This window comes from Antennarius striatus, chromosome 13 (genome assembly GCF_040054535.1).
Source record: "Antennarius striatus isolate MH-2024 chromosome 13, ASM4005453v1, whole genome shotgun sequence".
NCBI lineage: Eukaryota > Metazoa > Chordata > Actinopteri > Lophiiformes > Antennariidae > Antennarius > Antennarius striatus.
In genome coordinates, this window is record NC_090788.1 from 2,298,632 (window position 1) to 2,316,769 (window position 18,138).

Consider the following 18,138-nt stretch of genomic DNA (forward strand, 5'->3'; position numbering starts at 1 on the left):
GTATCTTACAGCAGTCGAATGATGCAACTCCGGAGGGTTAGCGTGTTCGTGTCCCACTTTGGATTACATCATAGTCGTGTAAATGATTGTGTTTCCTGGTTGTTTGAACTTGACAGGAATAGAGCAGCTCGACATCCTGCTGCCTTTGTCTCGGGTAGGATTGTAAAGCAGGTCATGAAGTCAGGTCGGGTTCTGTGTCAGAGGTGATGACAACTATGACACCATTCACAAGGATGTACTGTACATCGTGACTTATATTTACGTCTTTGTCACCCTGTCATTCCCAAATTTCCTGCAAAAAATACATGAAACTGGAACTGGCAATTAGATAATCACAATCTTTCACTTCATGCACTTAGGTGTAAAATGTATGATGCAGAACACAGGTTGGAGAAACACACTTCTCTGCTTCTACCAACGCCTCCTGGTGGACAGACACAGAAGTTCCTTGTTTTTTTTGACAGCAACATGATATTGAGGAGGTATGCGCATACCTTTGAGGATTTATACATTTCAAAATCCTTGCCAAACATTAAATCACAGGATGTGTTTAATTGATAGGACCACCTGGATCATATGAAACAGGGCATTTCAGTCAACATATCTTGAAATCCATAGACAATACTTTTATTTAAAGGTTTATTAAAATATAAAAAAAATTATAAATGAAATGTTCAACATAATCACATGTGAGCATGTCAGGAAACTCCCACACCACCACCCTTTCAGTCCTTCCACAAGCAGAGGACTTCTACTAGCAGTCGGGTGAGTTACTGATTATTAATCAAAGGTTTTCTGGTCTTTGAGTTTGGAAGCAGAAATGTGAAGTTTTGTAGACATAAAGCAGTGAAAATGTCCTGGCTGACTGTTTCAACAGTCTGTTTGACTGTTTTAACAGTCAGCTGGCTCTGTTCCACCTCCGGGCCCCAGAAGAGATGGTGGTTGGTCTGGAGCTGATTGGATGAAGCGGTAAATCAGGCCTGCAAGATAAAAAGGAGACTTTTAGACTAAATTCCAGCTCCACCCCCCTCTAACGGTGATGTCATCATTATAATAATGATGTCAACATTGCTTCCACACCCACCAGTGACAACCCGTGACATTCTTGTTGTGGGAGCCAGATTGGCGTTGAAGACACCGCGGTGGTCACCTGGACGACGTTAGAGGAGGAGCATAGACCACAGTCTAGTTGTGGGGGGGGCGTGGTCAGAATGGAGGCGGAGCCCAGATTGGACACAGTTGCTCTGTTATCAGACTTCAGAATAAGGCTGGAACTGGGAGACGAGGTGACAATGATGACCTGGAGGAAGAAAAGGGGCAGTTAGAACTCTGGAGGATAAGTCAGTGACTGAGAACAGGTGCAGAACCAACCTTCTGTGGGGCGGTGTCAGTGTTCTGGATGGGGGGTTTGGCGAAGTGTACTTTTCTTTAACTCTTCCTCTTTGAATCACTTGCATCCCGACAATATGGATTCATTCTAATAAGTCTCTGTTATATTATGACTTCACGTTGAAACTTCCAAATGTTTTGTACTTGTAATATTCCCACCTTATTCCCATAATATTAAAGATTCGTAGAGTGAAATTTAAATTTTAAACATTCTAGTGTCCTACATTGCCCTCCAACACCTGCTTTAGTTTCTTCTTCTCAACCTCTCTTCCCACATGACAAAGGCCGTCTCCTCGTCTTCTAGATCTTCTCCTTGCTGACAGCCTGCGGGATAAAAGCCCTGAAAGGAAGCCTGTCCTTCTGCGTCTCCCGTCCATTCTCAATCACTTCGCCGTGAGGACCAGCTGCTGACGATGACCATATCCATAAAGTGAAAGATGAACCTGTGCTACTACAGGTAGTCCTCAACCTACAAACACAAATGGTTATGAGAGGTTGTTTGGAAGCTCAATAGTTTGTAGTTTATTTATTGAATTTCAATCTAAAATCTCCAATTTAAGTCATGTCAGTCATTTTAATCCTTAATCTTTAAATGTCATTACTAGCCTAAATATGAAAGTACTATTCACTAAGTCTGACCAGAAATAATTACAGGACCTCAAAACAACATACAGTATAAATGAAATGAAGTAGTACCGTAATGTAAGTTACCTTTAGAGCGAAGAAAGAGGAAGAAGACAAAGGATTTACTGTCGGTCAGAGGTAGAGGTGTCATCAGAGATTTCATAGTCGGAGCTTTCTGAGGAGATAACTTCTGTGGATTCCTCTGAGGATGCATGTTCATGTATGGGTGCTGAGGTGGAAGCTGTTGTCGAGGGTGCAGACGGCATCGCAGAGGATCTGGTGGCTGTGGTCGAAGACCTAGTTTTGAAGGTACGGTCCAAAGACGTCTCAGTGGCCTTCCTGTTCTCATCGTAGATGAAGCGATAGCACTGTAGAGCCTCGTGAATGCTTCTCGACACTTTTGAAAACCTTTCAACGTTCGGGTCTTGACCCTCCAACAGTGCCAACCCTTCTTCGATCTTCAAAAATGCAGCTTCAAGCAACTTGGTTTCGAACTTCTTCACAGGAAGTGTCTCCTCTTTGGTCTCCTCTTGCTGCTCCTGTCGACGCTGCACCTCTTCCAACGCCAGCAGGTCTTCGTTAGTTAGCTCGTCCAAGTGCGACTCAAAAATCGTCTCAAAATCGTCCTCTAAGTTGAGTTGTAGCACGTTGTTCTCCTCTCGACTGATGTAGGTTCGCATCGGCATCTTCTTCTCAAAGAGTCCGGTTTCATCATTGAGGATCTGCTGGGCATCAATGAGTCCTTTCAGGTTGGCACCCTCACCACTTAGCTTGATATTGTGCATCTCTGAACGTTGTTTGAATCTAGCAAACCAACCACGGCTGGCTACAAACATTTCGTCAGCAGCCTCCTCTCCAGTCTTAGCCTTTAAATCTGTGAAAAGGCTTATGGCCTTCTCTTGAATCAACTTTAGAGAAAGAGGCATGCGTCTTTGTCTCTCATGTTCGACCCACATGACCAGGAGTTTCTCCATCCTCTCCAAGCACTGCCCTCTTTTCTTGGATATAATTGTCGAAGCCATTGGCACGACATTCTTCACATGTTTCATGATGCGGTCTTTTCCTTTGTAAATTGTTCCGATCGTCGATCGATTCAGACCGTAAGCACGTGCCACATTAGCCATCTTCTCACCACTGTCCAACTTTTTGATAATAGCAACCTTCGTTTCCATGGAAATTGCCTGCCGTTTCTTACGACAACCACTATCTTTACTTCCGTTTTGCTTCTTGCCACTGCCATTATCATCACTTGACTTTTGCTTCTTGCCACTACCATTATCATCACTTGACTTGTGCTTGTTGCCAATACCACTAGCACTAGCCTTTCCTTTATTAGCCATGATGGGATGAGAATTAGAGATGATTGTATGAGGCGTTGCTGCTCCGTGTAGGTCGTTGCAGAAAAAGTCTTTGGAATGAATGAGCAGCTTCCAGGGTTCTCACTTTGTGTCACTGTCTTCCATGCCACCTGTTGTGTGAAGTCCACCAGCTCGCTTCCCATTAAACTATGAAAGCTTCATTTTGGTCTGTGGAAAAAAAATGAAATAAACATAAATTTGTATCCAAGCATTAAAAAATTAAATACAATAGCATTTCGTAAATAACATGGTCATGGGTGTTCAAATCCATTCAAACAGAGCATGAGGGAGGACCTCAGATGAAGGTGTATAAAAATCACTATCACAAGCTAATTTGCAGCAAACCAAAATATTAAAATACTTTTGAAAATGTCCTTCACGCGTAATCTAATTCAATATTTTTGGGGTAGAAGAACAAAACAAAACAAGGATGATACGTATTTTTATTTTTGCACAACTTACCTTGCAGACAACAATTGCTCCAAATACGTCTTCATTTTGCACCGGACACATCCGTTTCCATTAACCGGATGTAGGTCCCACACGGACCGGCTCCACCAGAAAATGTGCTTGCCAAAGGTTCCTAGTAACTTTTCGAAAATCCCCGAACCTGCATTAGGCGAATACGTAGGCTGTATATCTAAAATTGAAATAATGACATATGTTACCTTTCTTTTTTTATTTGAATTAAAAAATAATCCAATACCACAACTTAAGTGTTCAGTGTACCAAACTGTAGGCAGATTCAGAAACCCTTCCAGACCTGCACTAACAGTTTACAGCCACTAGTAGTCGCCTATCTCATGCTGATTTGAGTTTGACACAATGAATACTATGTTGCCTTCAGAACCATCGATAATACTAAAATCATAGCAAAAACGCAACGTAAAGAACTATTCAGCAGACTTATATTCAAGCAGCAAAGCCAAATCCTCATGTAGTATATTAGAATTGTTGGATTAAACGAAAAGATAATTTGAAGAAATCGTTTTAGGAAAAAATATATTCTCACAACCAAATTACTGAAATCTATTACTTCATAGCAAATACACTTTAGATACATCGTTCAATTATTTTAAGTAAATGCAAAGCTTTGGCTCTGAAATGTCAAAATTTACCCATAAATGTTGGAATTAAACACGTTGTATGATAGATTTGACTGTACAAAAGCATCCATCATTACATGAAGGTGAAAATTTGGGAGGGCACCTGAAGGCAGCACCAGTCCTGGACGGGGCAGCATGATGACGCCGGACACGGACTGTGTGACTACTGCATGACAGATAAACAAACCGCCTGTTGCACGGATCTGCGGACCTTTTAAAAATAACGTTACGTCTCTATAGAAATTTTATTTTCATATCACCAAATGTACCTGGGCTGACAGAGAATGGCGCCATGACCGAACAGTTAAATATAAAAGTTGTGTCCGGTGAGAGGTAAGTCTGACACCAGTTACGTCTAATAAAAAAACCCAATGTTTGCTAACGGTAGCTAACAAGCTAGTAGTCAGGACTTGTTTCAGCTATTCTATAAATTAATATTCCCCTGAATAGCGTTTCCTATGCTAAATAAGACAACTTGACGTAGTATAAGTTTACCTAATTAAACTAGTTAATTAGCCACTAACAGAAGCCCCCATCTTGTAAAACGAGCCGTGTCCCGGGGGTGCCGTTTTGTTCGGTGGACATGGATTGGGTTCAGCTAACAGGGACCTCCTCTATCAAGTCACATAAATGTATGGATATATTAAATAAATAAATAAATAAATAAATAAATACATATTTAGATAAATATTTAAATAATTTAAAGTGTAATGGCAATGTTAACATATTAAGACATTCCTGCAGAACAAAATTTATATGCAGGGAATAAGTTCCAACACATAAATAAATATGTCTGAAGTTTATTGTCCCAACACATTAGCAGCTGTTTGCAGTTGTCTGTCGAATTATAATGGATAAAAGGAACTGATTTTTATGGGTTGTTTTTTTTTTCAAATTTAACACAAAATGTTATTTTTAATGACAACTGCAGTTTCAAAATGATTCAACTCTTAATACTCTTCACACCATCTACATGAGGCGTGGAAGTTTTGTGGTGCCAATCCCTAACTTAACAGGCTGATGGTATGTCTGTCTGATGAGTGAAGGGTGTGCTTGAAAAGAACACTGTATGGACAGTGTCTTGATGAGACACTTGGGTTGGTTTTTCCACTCACACGCTGGAAAATTGTGTAAGGATTCCATCAAGTACCAGGAAATCTTAGAAGAAAACGTCTTGCTGTTTGTGAGGAAGATGAAGCTCAGCTTTATTGGAAATTCCAACCACAGAATCTTGCTTTCAGAAATTTTGGAACACTCTTGTTTGGCAGATACAGTCACCTGACCTGAATCTATGAGGAAAAACTCTAGTGGGATTTGAAGAAGATCGTTGCAGCACCTGAACTCAGACATATTACAAAACCCGGAGGCCTTTGCTCATGAGAAATGGGCTGAGACTGCAAAGGAACACTTTTGAAAGTTGGTGATCATATCAGCAGTTGAATCCATTTGAGACTGTGGACAGAAAAAGTAACATTTTCTGTTATATTTGGGGAAAGCACTTATTATATGCATTGTATTGAACTATTTAATCTGTTCCCACTTGGTTTGATAGAGTAAACTACTGATATCGCACTTAGTACATGCTGCCAGTAAATCTAAAATAAAAGGGATGGTTGAATACTTCCTGTATGATTTTTGTGTGTTTGCCTTACTGATTCACTTGTGAATAGTCAGAGGAATGTAGAGGCACAATACTGTTAACTTTGGCCATGCTTTCCTTACTATACATGAAATGTATCATCATTTCTCTAATTCTCTCCTACCATTCACTATCTCATCTTTTCTAGTGGCCTGGTGTGATAATTGCATGCTGCATGTTTGATAACCACCAATCACCCACCTGCACTTCTTCTGAATTCTAATGCAATGCATGCATGTTGTGCTGTGACTGTATCATCATGAAGAAAGACAAGGATAACCTTCTACCACTGTCATCCAAGAAATCATCCCAGGGTCAGTCGGCGTACAGACGAGAGCTACAGAGGCTGCATACTGATCTGGAAGCAGACAGAAAGCAAACCCAGAAGGCTGACAGACACCTCTCTGTGAAGCTCAGGCACCTGCGGGAGGAAGCTGAGAAGGAACAGGAGAGAGCCTTTAGGGAAGTGGCGTCCAGGCGAGGATGCCAAAAGGACAGGTACTCCAAGAGACACTGGCATCTGCTGGATGAACAGGTGAACACAAGAAATTGTGAACAACACAGTGAACCCTCAGGGAAAGGGTCTTTTTGTTTGAGCTTTGGGGAAACTTATACAAAGCTGGAAAATTTGCTGCTGACGCTGTATGAGAAGATAAATGGGGAACGGGCTTTCGATAAATTGCATCACAGGCAGAAATCGGTGCTGGAAAAAGCTGTCTTCCTCTGCAACCTGCTAGAGATCCATGGAAGACTGTTCCAGAGGAGGCAGAAAGCAGGTCATCCCAGCTGCATTTTTCAAGTCCTGTCGAGAAAGCGACCTGCGGAAGAAAGCGGTAGCTCCCGTCGGACAAAGCCTGTCCTGACCTACTCCAGGGCTTTGCTGCAGAGATCCCACTGTGTTTCCCAGTCACCTAAAAAGAGCAGCGAACCAGATCACACGCAGCCTGCAGGGAGGGCCCTCCATGCAGCTGACGCCCACACCGCCACTGCAGACGTGGACGCATGTTGTAGCAGTTCTGTGAAAGTTAGCCGCGATAACAACGCTCCCCATGCAGGGTGGGACGACCAGCCCCCCTACTGCACCGAGTCCTCCGGGTCAGACGAGTCACCGCCCTCCAAATGCACAGACAGAAACATGGAGGTGAGTTATTTAATGTTAAAACTGACAGAATGTGTCCAAGTAAATAAAGTTTTGTTGGTCAGGGTTCTTTTAGAGACAGTGGCAGCTTCTCTTCATGTGCTTTTATTTATTATCCACACATGATGAATAATGATTTATTTATTAGGCTTGTATGAGGCCACCTGTGCAGGATGTTAGTTAACACGCGTGTCTGGGTCTGTCCAGGCCTCCTGGTGGGGGGACAGAGTCTTCTCAGTGTCGTCTTCAGTCTCTTAAATCTCGGATTGTGTACACAGGAAGGAAACTGAATAATTAATCAAACTTTCACCAGCATGTTCCAGACATCATAGTGGTTTTGTCTTCTCTTTGTTATCACAGCAACTGGCATCAGAAGAATAAAAACAGACATCCTCATGCCAAATGCAGTTATTCTGTGAATTAAATGAGATTCAGGACCTGGAAAACAGTTTTATTTTTATTATTTATTTTAAAATAAGTGCTATTTGATTTTAAAAATGAGAAATTTAATTTTTTATGAATAAAAAAGCTGGAGCACAACTCAGCGCCACCACATCAGGTTCAGTTTCAGTTTTAATGCCGTTATGTGTTTTTGAACATGTTATTATTAAGGAGGAGATTGAAGGAGGCCGTGAGGAGCATTTTAGTGAACTTTTCCGATGTAAATATAATTGACTTTGACTGCGCTGGGAGCATACCAGAATAATGTCAGTTAATTATGGCAAAAGGCTTTTGCTGCGTGAAGCTGATTGTTTTCTAAGAGTGACCTTTAAGAAACAGGAGGCGGAGCCGCAGCGCTCCGAGCGAAGTCATCGCGTTCCCACATCCTTCATCCGAGTTGGGAAGAGGCTGGAAAAAAGATGTTCAGAGTGATTATCCACCTGAATAAGTAATTAAATACGACTTCTGAAATAAATGTGTAACTCAATATGCTGTAATTAACAGTGTAATAATTATGTTGTCTGTATCACGGGTGTTCATTTATTGGCAGAAATAATGAGTATAGTGTCTCAGGATATTTAGCGCTTTGCAAACATCCATTAGCCTCTTGTTATTCATTGGGCTTATTCCTTGTGTATTAAGAATAAGATCCTAAATCTAATTTACCAAACGGTTGTTCCCTTTACGTCAATTTATTTCCAGTGCAAACATAACTAAACTACTGGAAGGAGACATTCGTGAATAGGATTATTGTTTGCTGTTTGAGTTCCAGCCCATTAAGTTTAGTTATACACACTGATGATTGGGGGAAAAAAGATTGCTGGATTGGTTCATTGGTAATTACGTATGTTCTCCAGCTTAAAACATACGTATCTATTCGTGGAGTGACATTATTAACATGATTAGATAAACATCTTTATTTACTCGTGTCTTATTGTCAAACCTTTCCTCAACTTCAACCTGCCGTCTTTATTCGGTGACGTAATCCTAAGGTCAGACGAGGTGAACGCCATCAGCTCGTCCTGGACGGTACGTGTAGGTACTGTGGTGAAGTCTCACCCTTTTGCCCCTTCCCTGCTGGGTTTAATTCTTTAATTCTACCCTCACCGTTCAAACCTAGATAAAGGTCACTGCTAGTTAAGATGATTCATCAACCTGCCTTGATCAGTTTGATAGACTATTACATGGTGTGAGGCTAAATGTCGAATTAACTTGCGTTCTAACAGGTTTTCAGAGCATCAGACAAATGGCTTTAGAAGCGGAGGCACTAAAACACCGGGGGCATTCTTCTCTTTGTCATATAGGAGTTTCTTTAGTGCCCGACTGCAGCGAACCACTCAAATGAGTCTGGACAGGACACACTTGTTCCTCTGCCTGTCTTCTGCAGCCTCCCTGTGTTGCAGTGTGTGTGTGCGCTGCCTCTCCAGCAATCAATAGGCAGCCAACATCATTCCAGCGTCATCTCTATGGAAACGAGCTCCAGCCGCCGTAGCGATTGGGCCCCTTCTCAAAGCCTGCCTTTTTGTGATAGGACGAAGGGAGCAGTCCTCCCTACCCCCTCCTCTCAGCGACGCTCGCCGTCTTACACACACACACGCGCACACACACAATTTTTTTTCCTTCGTCCTCTTTACCTTTATGGCGTTTAACTGAGACGAGATTAAGCAGCGTGTCGAGCCTTATTGCATCTGGATGAAATGATTTTGGACACGGCGGCATCGGCGTGGACAGACTCGCAGCTGGAGACTCAACATGCCACCCACGTCTCAGCTGTGATCAGAGAATGGGGACCGGATTGGAGACCTGTTAGTTAGATCGTCCTCATTTGGGCCTTCATTTGCTGTCGTAGTGTTCCGTAGGGGAAGAATCAGACTGCCGTGTCTTTCTCTTTGCTGGACAAGTGGCTGTGATGCACCCCCTGTCGGTCAGGAGAGCGGCAGGGGACTGAGACCCAGACTGTGCCATTATAGCGGGGACTCGGGATCACTGTGGTAAATACGAAGCGTGCCTGATGCTACCGGGGCGATGATGTTCACACAATTTCCTTGACAAGTCAGGCTGAAAATACGAAACATCCCTGATTGTCCTGATTTTGGAAGATGCCACAGCGCTAAGAGTGAGGACGTACTTTCCAAGTCCTTGTTTATCTGGAACTGGTTTCGTCTTGGATGTGAATCCTGCTATAAAAGATTTCCGACAAGGAACGTCATCTTCTGTAGTTCTGTCTTTGTCATATTTGACTCATGGTGTCACCAACACGCAGAGCAAGAACGGTACTCTGTTTGTTTTCTGACACTTCACTATAGCTGAGAACGAATGCTTCTGCTCGTGAACTTGAATTAAAGGATGCAACAGTGACGGCTTTATCACCCCGAAGTCGGTTGACCAGAGACGATCCGTAAATTCTTCCCCAGCGAACGAAAAGCCTGAAATGGCTTGCTTGCGGCCAGGCACGTCGTTGGCTCGCATCGATCCCGTCTGTGCCTCCTAACTTTGACAGACTGTGATGTATGACCTGTGCACGAGGCCCGACCAGCCCGAGATCGCACCGGCACACACCGACATGGAAAGCCCCGATGTGGCCGACGCTCTTGGAAGACCGCAGCAGGAGTTGAGATCGGAGGAGCACCACGGAGTCTCTGACAAAACCGTCCCACACACTGCTAACATCACTTCAACTTCACTGCTAGGAAAGAGACACCATTCACTTTACGCGAACCTCAATGGCTTTGAAGTGGAAGGCATACGCAAGGTAAATGGAAAGACATTTTTTTTGATGATGTTTGACATTGAAACAACGGAGCCTTGGAAACAAACATCATTAACATCAGAGTAGTGAAGCAGAACATCTATTTTTAGTTTTTTATTGAAATTCCTACAAATGTGACAAACATGACAGCAAAGACAGGATATATAAAGGTGTCACAAGAAGAAACTACCTTTAAATGTTGGTCATAGTCAGTTAATGAACTAAATGAAGCAGAAAGATCCCTATTGAATAAACACGTGTATTGCACATTTAACAGCTACAAGCAACCAAATAACATCTAATTCAATGAAGATAAGGGGTAATAATTATTAACAGGAACATGTTTAACAGGAAAGTCCAGAATAATCATGTCCTCTGCACTCATATTTGTTGTAAAACGTCCTTCATCAACCTGTCATGTGTTGCGTGTGCTGACATTTAAGAAGGATTGAGCTTGACCTCGGCGTGGCCGCAAAATGGTAAGGGCAATGTTGCATCGTAAGGGTTGCAGAAGGGGGAGGGTATACTTTAATAACAATGGTTCTGGAAGCCTTGAGTATACAACATATATACAAGGTCAGCGGGAGATTGCTCCCATCCATTATTGGCATTGCTCCTTTTGGGAAATATATTGTTTTTTGTGATTTCATGTTGGTGAAGTGGCCTCTGTGGGGAAAAAGTGCAAACATAGATGAAGAGTGCACCGGATTGAGATCGTCCTAGGAGATTTCATCACAGAAGATTAGTTTTGGGGACGGAGGGTGCACAGGCAGCTAGATTTAAGGAGTTGATTAGAAGTAGTAGTAGATAACATATATCAGATGCTCTTGATCAATTGCCGAGTCAGAAACTGGCCAATTTCCAGTTGTGCTCACTATAGATTTCTTGATCTCGCAAGGGTGTGTTGCTGAGGAAGAGAAGGGTCTTGAGGTTGGGTTTGTTTTCGTTCACTCATTTGTTCATTCGTTCATTTGTTCGTTCATTCATTCATCTTCTTGAAGAAGAGGCAATTACGATTGCCTCGTCTTCGCCTACTTATCCACCTTGCCGGTCTTGATTCTGCCGGAGCCTATCCCAGCTGGCTGTGGGTGAGAGTCTGGGTACACCCCAGATGCGTCGCCAGCACATCACGGTGCCTGTTCTGATTCTATTGTATGAAAAAAAACATCCTGCTGTCAGTTACCTGGATGATAAATCACCTGCTTTTGCGTCATGGCCTGGGAAATTGCAGTATTTGTCATCATAAAACTCATGTTTTTGGTTGTTGACATTTCTCACATTTAAAGCCTTAAAACAAGTCAGAGAGGATTGGAGTTCACACCTCTTCATATCTTGAGCAGACCAGCTCCATCTAATGGTACACAATTGAAAATCAATGATAATCAATGTGATTGATGGATGATGGCTTCTAAATGAGCGGAATCACAGAAAAGAACAACTTATCTTATTCCATGCAGCTAATGATAAGTCTCCTTAATGTACCAATAACAAATGACAAAAGTCCGATCGGAAGTTTCCATCGAGAGTCATAGAAACATTGATTGTGCCTGAAAATGGTCAATAACGGCTACGATTAGGGATCGCCCCCTGGGAACAGGAAGTACAACATCTCCATCACATGAAGGCAGCTTAATCTTCTTGAGCCATGGCAATTTTTGTGTCTTTGTTTGATTTTGATGTAGCCTTAGCATAGAGGAGAATCTCATTTAACCAAGATAGCGATCTGTGTGGCCCCCTCCCCCGGCTGGTGCATTAACAGTCACTGCAATCACAGTATTGTGAAAGGCCCTAATGAACCGTCAGCCCACAACACTGGAGATCTGTTGCTGCACTTACAGAGAGGGAGAATTAATTGATGCATTAGAAATGATTATTTGGCTATTTCAGACTGGTGGGGGTCGTCATTTGGCTTATTCAACACAGGGCTGCCATCTTGGATTATTGTTCATAAGCTTTTATTGGCGGGAGGGAATCTTTTTTTATTTTTTTTATCACCAGTTCCATCCATAATTGATGACTGGTTTGTGTGTCTGCAGAACACAATAAATCTTTATAGTTCTATAAGACTTAAACAGATTTAAAAATGGACGCAAAAATGTTGAATCAATGCCGACTGTCCTTCTTTTGTGTGGCTGCTGGTGGGATTCATGGAAAGCTTTTGACGCTAATGTAATTGCTCTAATTAAATCTATTTGAAATGGTTCAACTTGGCTTTTAATGTTGGCAGTTACACCATCCTACATTTAGTATCCTTGAAGTTGTGCATCCAAAGCGGCTGTCATAAATGTGTTGGACTGTTTCATCTATAGAAACCTGTATTAGCCTGTCAGTGTAAATTAGCTGAAGCAGTTGTCAGTGTCAGTTTTTCCACTTGATTGGAAAAAAATAGCAGGACTCCACCAACGGCTAATGACTTAGTGGAGCAACCCTTTAACACCTGTCTGGGTACCATATGGCTTCCTGACATACCAGGAGTTCCACATGGGGGGCTACAAATAGCTGGTGCATGAACACAACCCTGCGTCTCCCCAGTAGCTCCACTACTGATTCTATATCGGTATAATATATACCGTATGGGTGTGTGTGGAGTGTGTGTTGTAGGCCAGCCATGTAAAAACTATTGAATAATTGATGGAGCAGTGAGAAGAAGGGGTCTCTGGGGGTGTTGGTCTATCACCATAGCCTAGACATGTACATCACAGTCTGTCTGCTGTCTGGTCGTCTCCGTTGAACCAGGGTCAGACGTCTCGTCCCTAACCCACCGGTGATACCAGACCCATTTTTGCCCAGGGGGAAGGACAGGGAAACCTTTCTTTTGACAGACTGAATGTCAAGAAAGGTCACTTGGACCCTTCATTATTGAAGCCGCTCTATCAGACATCTGTGTAGTGAAGGTGTAGATGTTGTCAGTGTCGTATTGACCGTCCTGAACCTCGACCTCAAGCGTAGCCTCTAATAAACAAAGATGGATCACATTTGCATCCGATGGGACTTTCCAGATCTCTCTTTGGAAAATATGTCTCCATACCAGAAATGTCCCGGGGGGGAAATTTCCAGCTCTTTATCAGTGAGCTCTTGCTGATGAGGTGCTGGCTGGGGGGGATGAAGGCGAGGAATGATTTTTGGCAACAGGGAGAATGGTGATTCGGTCCTCAGGGGGAGTTGGATGCATTTTTTTCAATTAATTTTATGCACTTCCAGTTCTGGCTGAGTGGGCAGTGGGGGTCATCTTTAATCTGTAGAAATAAATTGGTAAAATTATATTTGCTTTTTGTCCCTTTTTTGTTTTCACCCAATCACGTTAAGAGACTTCATATTCAGACCTTTTTATTCCACTTCACAGACGCAGCCAGAAATCATTTTATCTCGACTGAAGTCAGTCTTCCCCCAGCCAATTCCGCTGACACTACACTATATAAAATAATTTGCCGACACCCTCCCCCCTCCCCCGTTCATCATTTGACTTTTCGGGGCCAACTGTTCTCAGCATGTCTGACATCTTTTAAGCCCCCCGGGGGCTCAGCGGATTGTGACATCTTTATTTTGTGGTGCTCCTCCACGACAATCCGACGGCGTTGATTTGGATTTTAATTAACGTGTCGGTGGGGCGGTGATGTAATCAGCTCCGAGGGCCGCGACAGAGACGTGATGGATGGGTTGTCACCAACGCCGTTACATCTGCTGTGCGTGCTACGGATGCTAAATCAGCCTTACCATGACTTCCATGCTAATTGCTGAACTTGGATTAAAGTTTGAAATGACTACCGGCTATATTTTAAGCATTTGCTCGTTAAAAATCTCCAATAACCCATTTCCAGATGGTGCATTTAGTTTTTGCATGACCCCACCCAGACGACATCAGCGGGAGGCGTGGTGGGTGGAGGTAGATTTCTGCACGGATGCCTGGCTAAGAGCCCGAGGGGGGTACAGGTTTGTCTCATAGAGTTCCTTTGTTCTGCGCTGTGGTGAAGGAGGGGCTCTAATCTGTCACCTCCAGGTATCGCTGGGGGAGAGGAGTTGTGATAAATACAGAGGGGGATTTGAGAGGACACTTAACAGAGCTACTTCATGACTTAAATATGAGTGTGGGGCGGAAGAACGGGGGGGGCTGTGCTCATCTATACATGTGATGCTCAGCTTTGTGTTGGACCACAGGCAGCCTCCATGTTTCCAGACCACAAGAGTTTTTCTATCAACTCCTGTCCTATAAATAAAGATATTTCTAGCTTGATTATAGGATTGATAGTGAAGCACAGGCTTTGAAATGTCAAAACAAGACAAAAAAAAATGTTCCCATCTCTGCTGATGGTGAGAATCTCATTAGAAAACCGTCGACATTATCCAACCGATCGATTTGCTCCTAAATAAAAACCTCACAGATATGATGAGGTGCGTTAGATTCAGCATCTCTCCGCTGCTCTCAGCTGTTTTTTTTTTACTTCTTCCTGTACGTGTTGGTAATTAGATCTGTGTTGACGAGTAAATTTATTTATTTACCCTTCTATTTGTTGCAGCGAGTAGACAAGTCCTGGATTAATTAAAGCACATTTCCAGATTCAGCAACCTTCCTCCTTCGTGCCAGTTCCCCGGAGCGCTCACAGGTTGAGCTTTGTGCATTTAGGAAAATCAATCTGTTGAAAATAACCTCGCTGAAACATTTCTGGATCCGGAAAGCAAAGCATTTTAAAATTCTTAGGTGTCTTAGAAAGACGCCATCTTCAGTTTGTAGATGCACTGCAATAAAAAAAACCTGATTATCATAACTCTTAAATCTCTTTAATGCTTCTATTCTGTGTTATTGCTTTTCCTGTGTGCAGAAAGCAGACCCATGTAACCTTTGTCAAGTCAGTTTTATTATTCTATTATCCTTTTTTTCCATCTGGGTCTGGCTGGAAGTTTTCTTTTAGTCTCCATCGATAATTAGTGGTTTATTGGAATCATATCGTGTTAGAGTTAACAGTGGAAACATGTCTTTGTGTGTGTGTGTGAGTGTGTGTGTGTGTGTGTGTCTTTGTCCTACCGTCTACTTAAATATGACTTACGAGGGATTTCTGGCAGCAACAAATGCTGACGTCGGCCTTTCAGACGAGACATTTCCATACGCCGAACTAAAGCTGACAGACAAAAGGATCATCTGGTGGTGAGACTTTATGAATGTCGACAGGGAGAAAGTTTATTCCTTTCTTTGTTTAAAGTCAATGGACCCCCCCGCCCCCCTCCGTCATGTCAGACTACAACGTTCACGTCTTTCTCGACTCGTCGTTCTGCCCGGTACGTTTCGTTCTAATTCTCTCCAGACATCAGTTTAATTGGACTAATTAAAGTTTCTCTCTGCAGTTTTTCCAGAATATGTCCACAGAGTGTGGGTTCACTTTGCAAAACCCAAAGCAGTTTTCATTCAGGCCCTTCAAGACACATAAAACAAGCTTCTGACCCAGATAATCAGAGAAGCAATTTAGCCTCCTGGCTTTACAAGGCCCATAGTTGTTATTAGAAATAGGAATGAGGCAGGTGGAGGATTAACAACAGGTGACTTGTCTAGTGTCCTTTTTATTCTTAATTTATTTTTAAGTTTTTGATTCAGAAACTCATTTTATACTGAATGGGATGAAAGTTTCAACGACGCATGTTTTTGTTGTTACCATTGGCCGTGTGATGATAGTTTGTCCTTCAGTGGGTATTTTTAGAGTTTTGAGTATAGTGTAGTCCCTTTCACAGTGAATGTTCTGTGTAATTCACACAAATGGATCTCCTTGAAATCTGTTTTCCAGACTCTGTAATGTCAGAAGGGATTTAACTCTTCTTTTCAGGTGGAGTCTTCATTTCAAAATGAAGTTATGAAGAAAATTTTCAGTTTATCCGACATCGCAGAACATTGAGTTAAATAAGAGCATGATGGGATGAGGCAAATACCCTTTTAATTATTGTGTAGGTAAGTCAGATGGAGTCTGTCTCACTAAATTATGAACACAGATTAAAAACCAACAAAATCCAACTCTAAAACCCAACCAGATTTCTCCTGTCGACAGCCACGAGAGTGATCCATATTTATTGCAGAAAGATTGAAGCCAAACGGAGGAAGATGGGTCCATTAGTCCCGTCTGCTCTGCCCAGAGGCTCAGGCTTTACCTCCACCTACCGAGCTGCGTCTGTGGAAACACAGCAGATCTGGCTAAATGCTAATTCACCGGTCTGGAGTGGACGTCACCGCCTGCAGCCCGTTTTTGCTTCAACAAGAGAAGTTTTTTTTTTTTTTACTTTCCAAAATACCAGATGTAACAGAGGAAATCCATATGGTAGAAGAAGCAGTGTCCCCGTGTCCCTGAAAAATGTGTGGTCATGAGGTGCAAAGTGTGCAGTTTTTCTGCCGGGGCACAATACATCATGTGTGGATGATGTGCATGTGATCATTAGCAGGAAACACAGCACGTATCTCTCACAGTGTCGGGACTAAGATGAAGAAGTTTAAAGAACACAAGAAAGGGGATGGGATAATAATTAATGCAGCTTCCTTTACAGTTTTTACTTTTCAATCACAAAACACAAGATTTAAAAGACAAAAAAGTGAGAAAATTCAAATTTTGGACTTTATAACAGAATGCACAGCGAGGATTACCAGCAGAATGTTTTTAATATAAGACAATGGTAGTTAAACCACACTGGGATCATGCCTGGATGTAAAAAGACAGTACAACATATGGAGAAACAAAGCCCTTCTCATATCTGTTTCCATATAATATAACATATTTGAATCTTGTGAATTACCTAGACGATAATTTTCAAATTATAAGAATTCTGAAGTGAAGTAAATTGAAGTTTGCCATAAAGCCAGTTCCAGTTTCTTCAGTGACAAATATTGACCACATCTTTGTTTAAACCAATTTATCTGTTAAAATGAAAAGTTTCCCCACCAATACGAGAGATTTTGCCAATTTATTTATTTCTTTTTTCCCGTGATTTCTTCTACGTCTGCAGTGTTTTATCATCTATGAATGATTTTCCTCACCAGATCATGTGTTAATGAATGTTTCTGGTCTAAATATTGTGTGTTAGGCTCTGTTACCATGCAACATCTGATCTCTGTGGCACTACCCGCTGCCTCGATATCTACACGAGATGTGCGATATCACCCGTCGATAATACTGGAAAAGGACCACGCATGTGTTTGTTTTCCAGAACGGAACAGACTACGGGTTCCTGGTGCGTCAGAACTCTGAACTCTTGCGGGCTCTTGATGAGCTGGAGAAGATTTGCAGCACGCTGAGGGAAGAGAATGGCCTGCTGGTAAGACTAAAAATATCGGAGAGGTATTGTGTTCTTGAGTGAAGGCTTCGGAGAAAGTAGGCCAGGTGCACAAAGGGAGTTCAACTTTTAAAATGCTTCTCTTCACCGTTGACGGCAGTTTATTCATTTTATAAATAGCTGATTATTCTGTCATATGAATGTGCCGTAAAACTGGGACTGAAATACTCCCCAAACCTTCCTGAATGACTCTTTCTTGTTCGGTCGTGTTCGCTGCAGACACGCAGATCCGATGTTATTTGTTTCGCTTGTGTTCAGCGGAAGAGCAGCGCCCCGGAGACCGAGGAGAAGGTCAGGCGACTGAGGAGGAAGAACACGGAGCTGTCTGTTCTCGCTAAGAGGCTGGAAGACAGGGCTCGAAAACTCCAGGAGGCCAACCTGAAAGTGGTAAA

The 18,138-nt window shown here is 42.5% G+C and overlaps 2 protein-coding genes across 14 annotated transcripts in view; one reads left to right on the forward strand and one right to left on the reverse strand.

Annotated features, from left to right (window-relative positions):
• Positions 1-652: 652 nt before the first annotated feature.
• LOC137606445 (jerky protein homolog-like) lies at positions 653-3,949 on the reverse strand. 2 transcript variants are annotated; one of them, XM_068331699.1, is made up of 5 exons: positions 3,834-3,949; positions 2,140-3,539; positions 1,372-1,858; positions 1,085-1,300; positions 653-980 (listed from the first exon to the last, which is right to left on the reverse strand). In XM_068331699.1, exons 2-3 carry the CDS (start codon positions 3,351-3,353, stop codon positions 1,690-1,692), a joined length of 1,383 nt encoding a protein of 460 aa, XP_068187800.1. In that variant the 5' UTR covers positions 3,354-3,539; positions 3,834-3,949; the 3' UTR covers positions 653-980; positions 1,085-1,300; positions 1,372-1,689. The 2 variants fall into 2 exon arrangements, with proteins under 2 accessions (XP_068187800.1, XP_068187801.1); XM_068331700.1 differs by having other exon boundaries at positions 2,101-3,539.
• Positions 3,950-4,626: 677 nt separating this feature from the next.
• LOC137605697 (RIMS-binding protein 2) overlaps positions 4,627-18,138 on the forward strand; it is a 38,645-nt gene continuing 25,133 nt past the window's right edge. For all 12 annotated transcript variants that reach the window (XM_068330385.1, XM_068330387.1, XM_068330390.1 and 9 more), the window contains exons 1-4: positions 4,627-4,810; positions 6,265-7,257; positions 17,621-17,728; positions 18,005-18,133. In XM_068330385.1, coding sequence (XP_068186486.1) covers positions 6,352-7,257; positions 17,621-17,728; positions 18,005-18,133 — 1,143 coding nt within the window. In that variant the 5' untranslated portion in view covers positions 4,627-4,810; positions 6,265-6,351. The remainder of the gene's footprint in view (positions 4,811-6,264; positions 7,258-17,620; positions 17,729-18,004; positions 18,134-18,138) is intronic.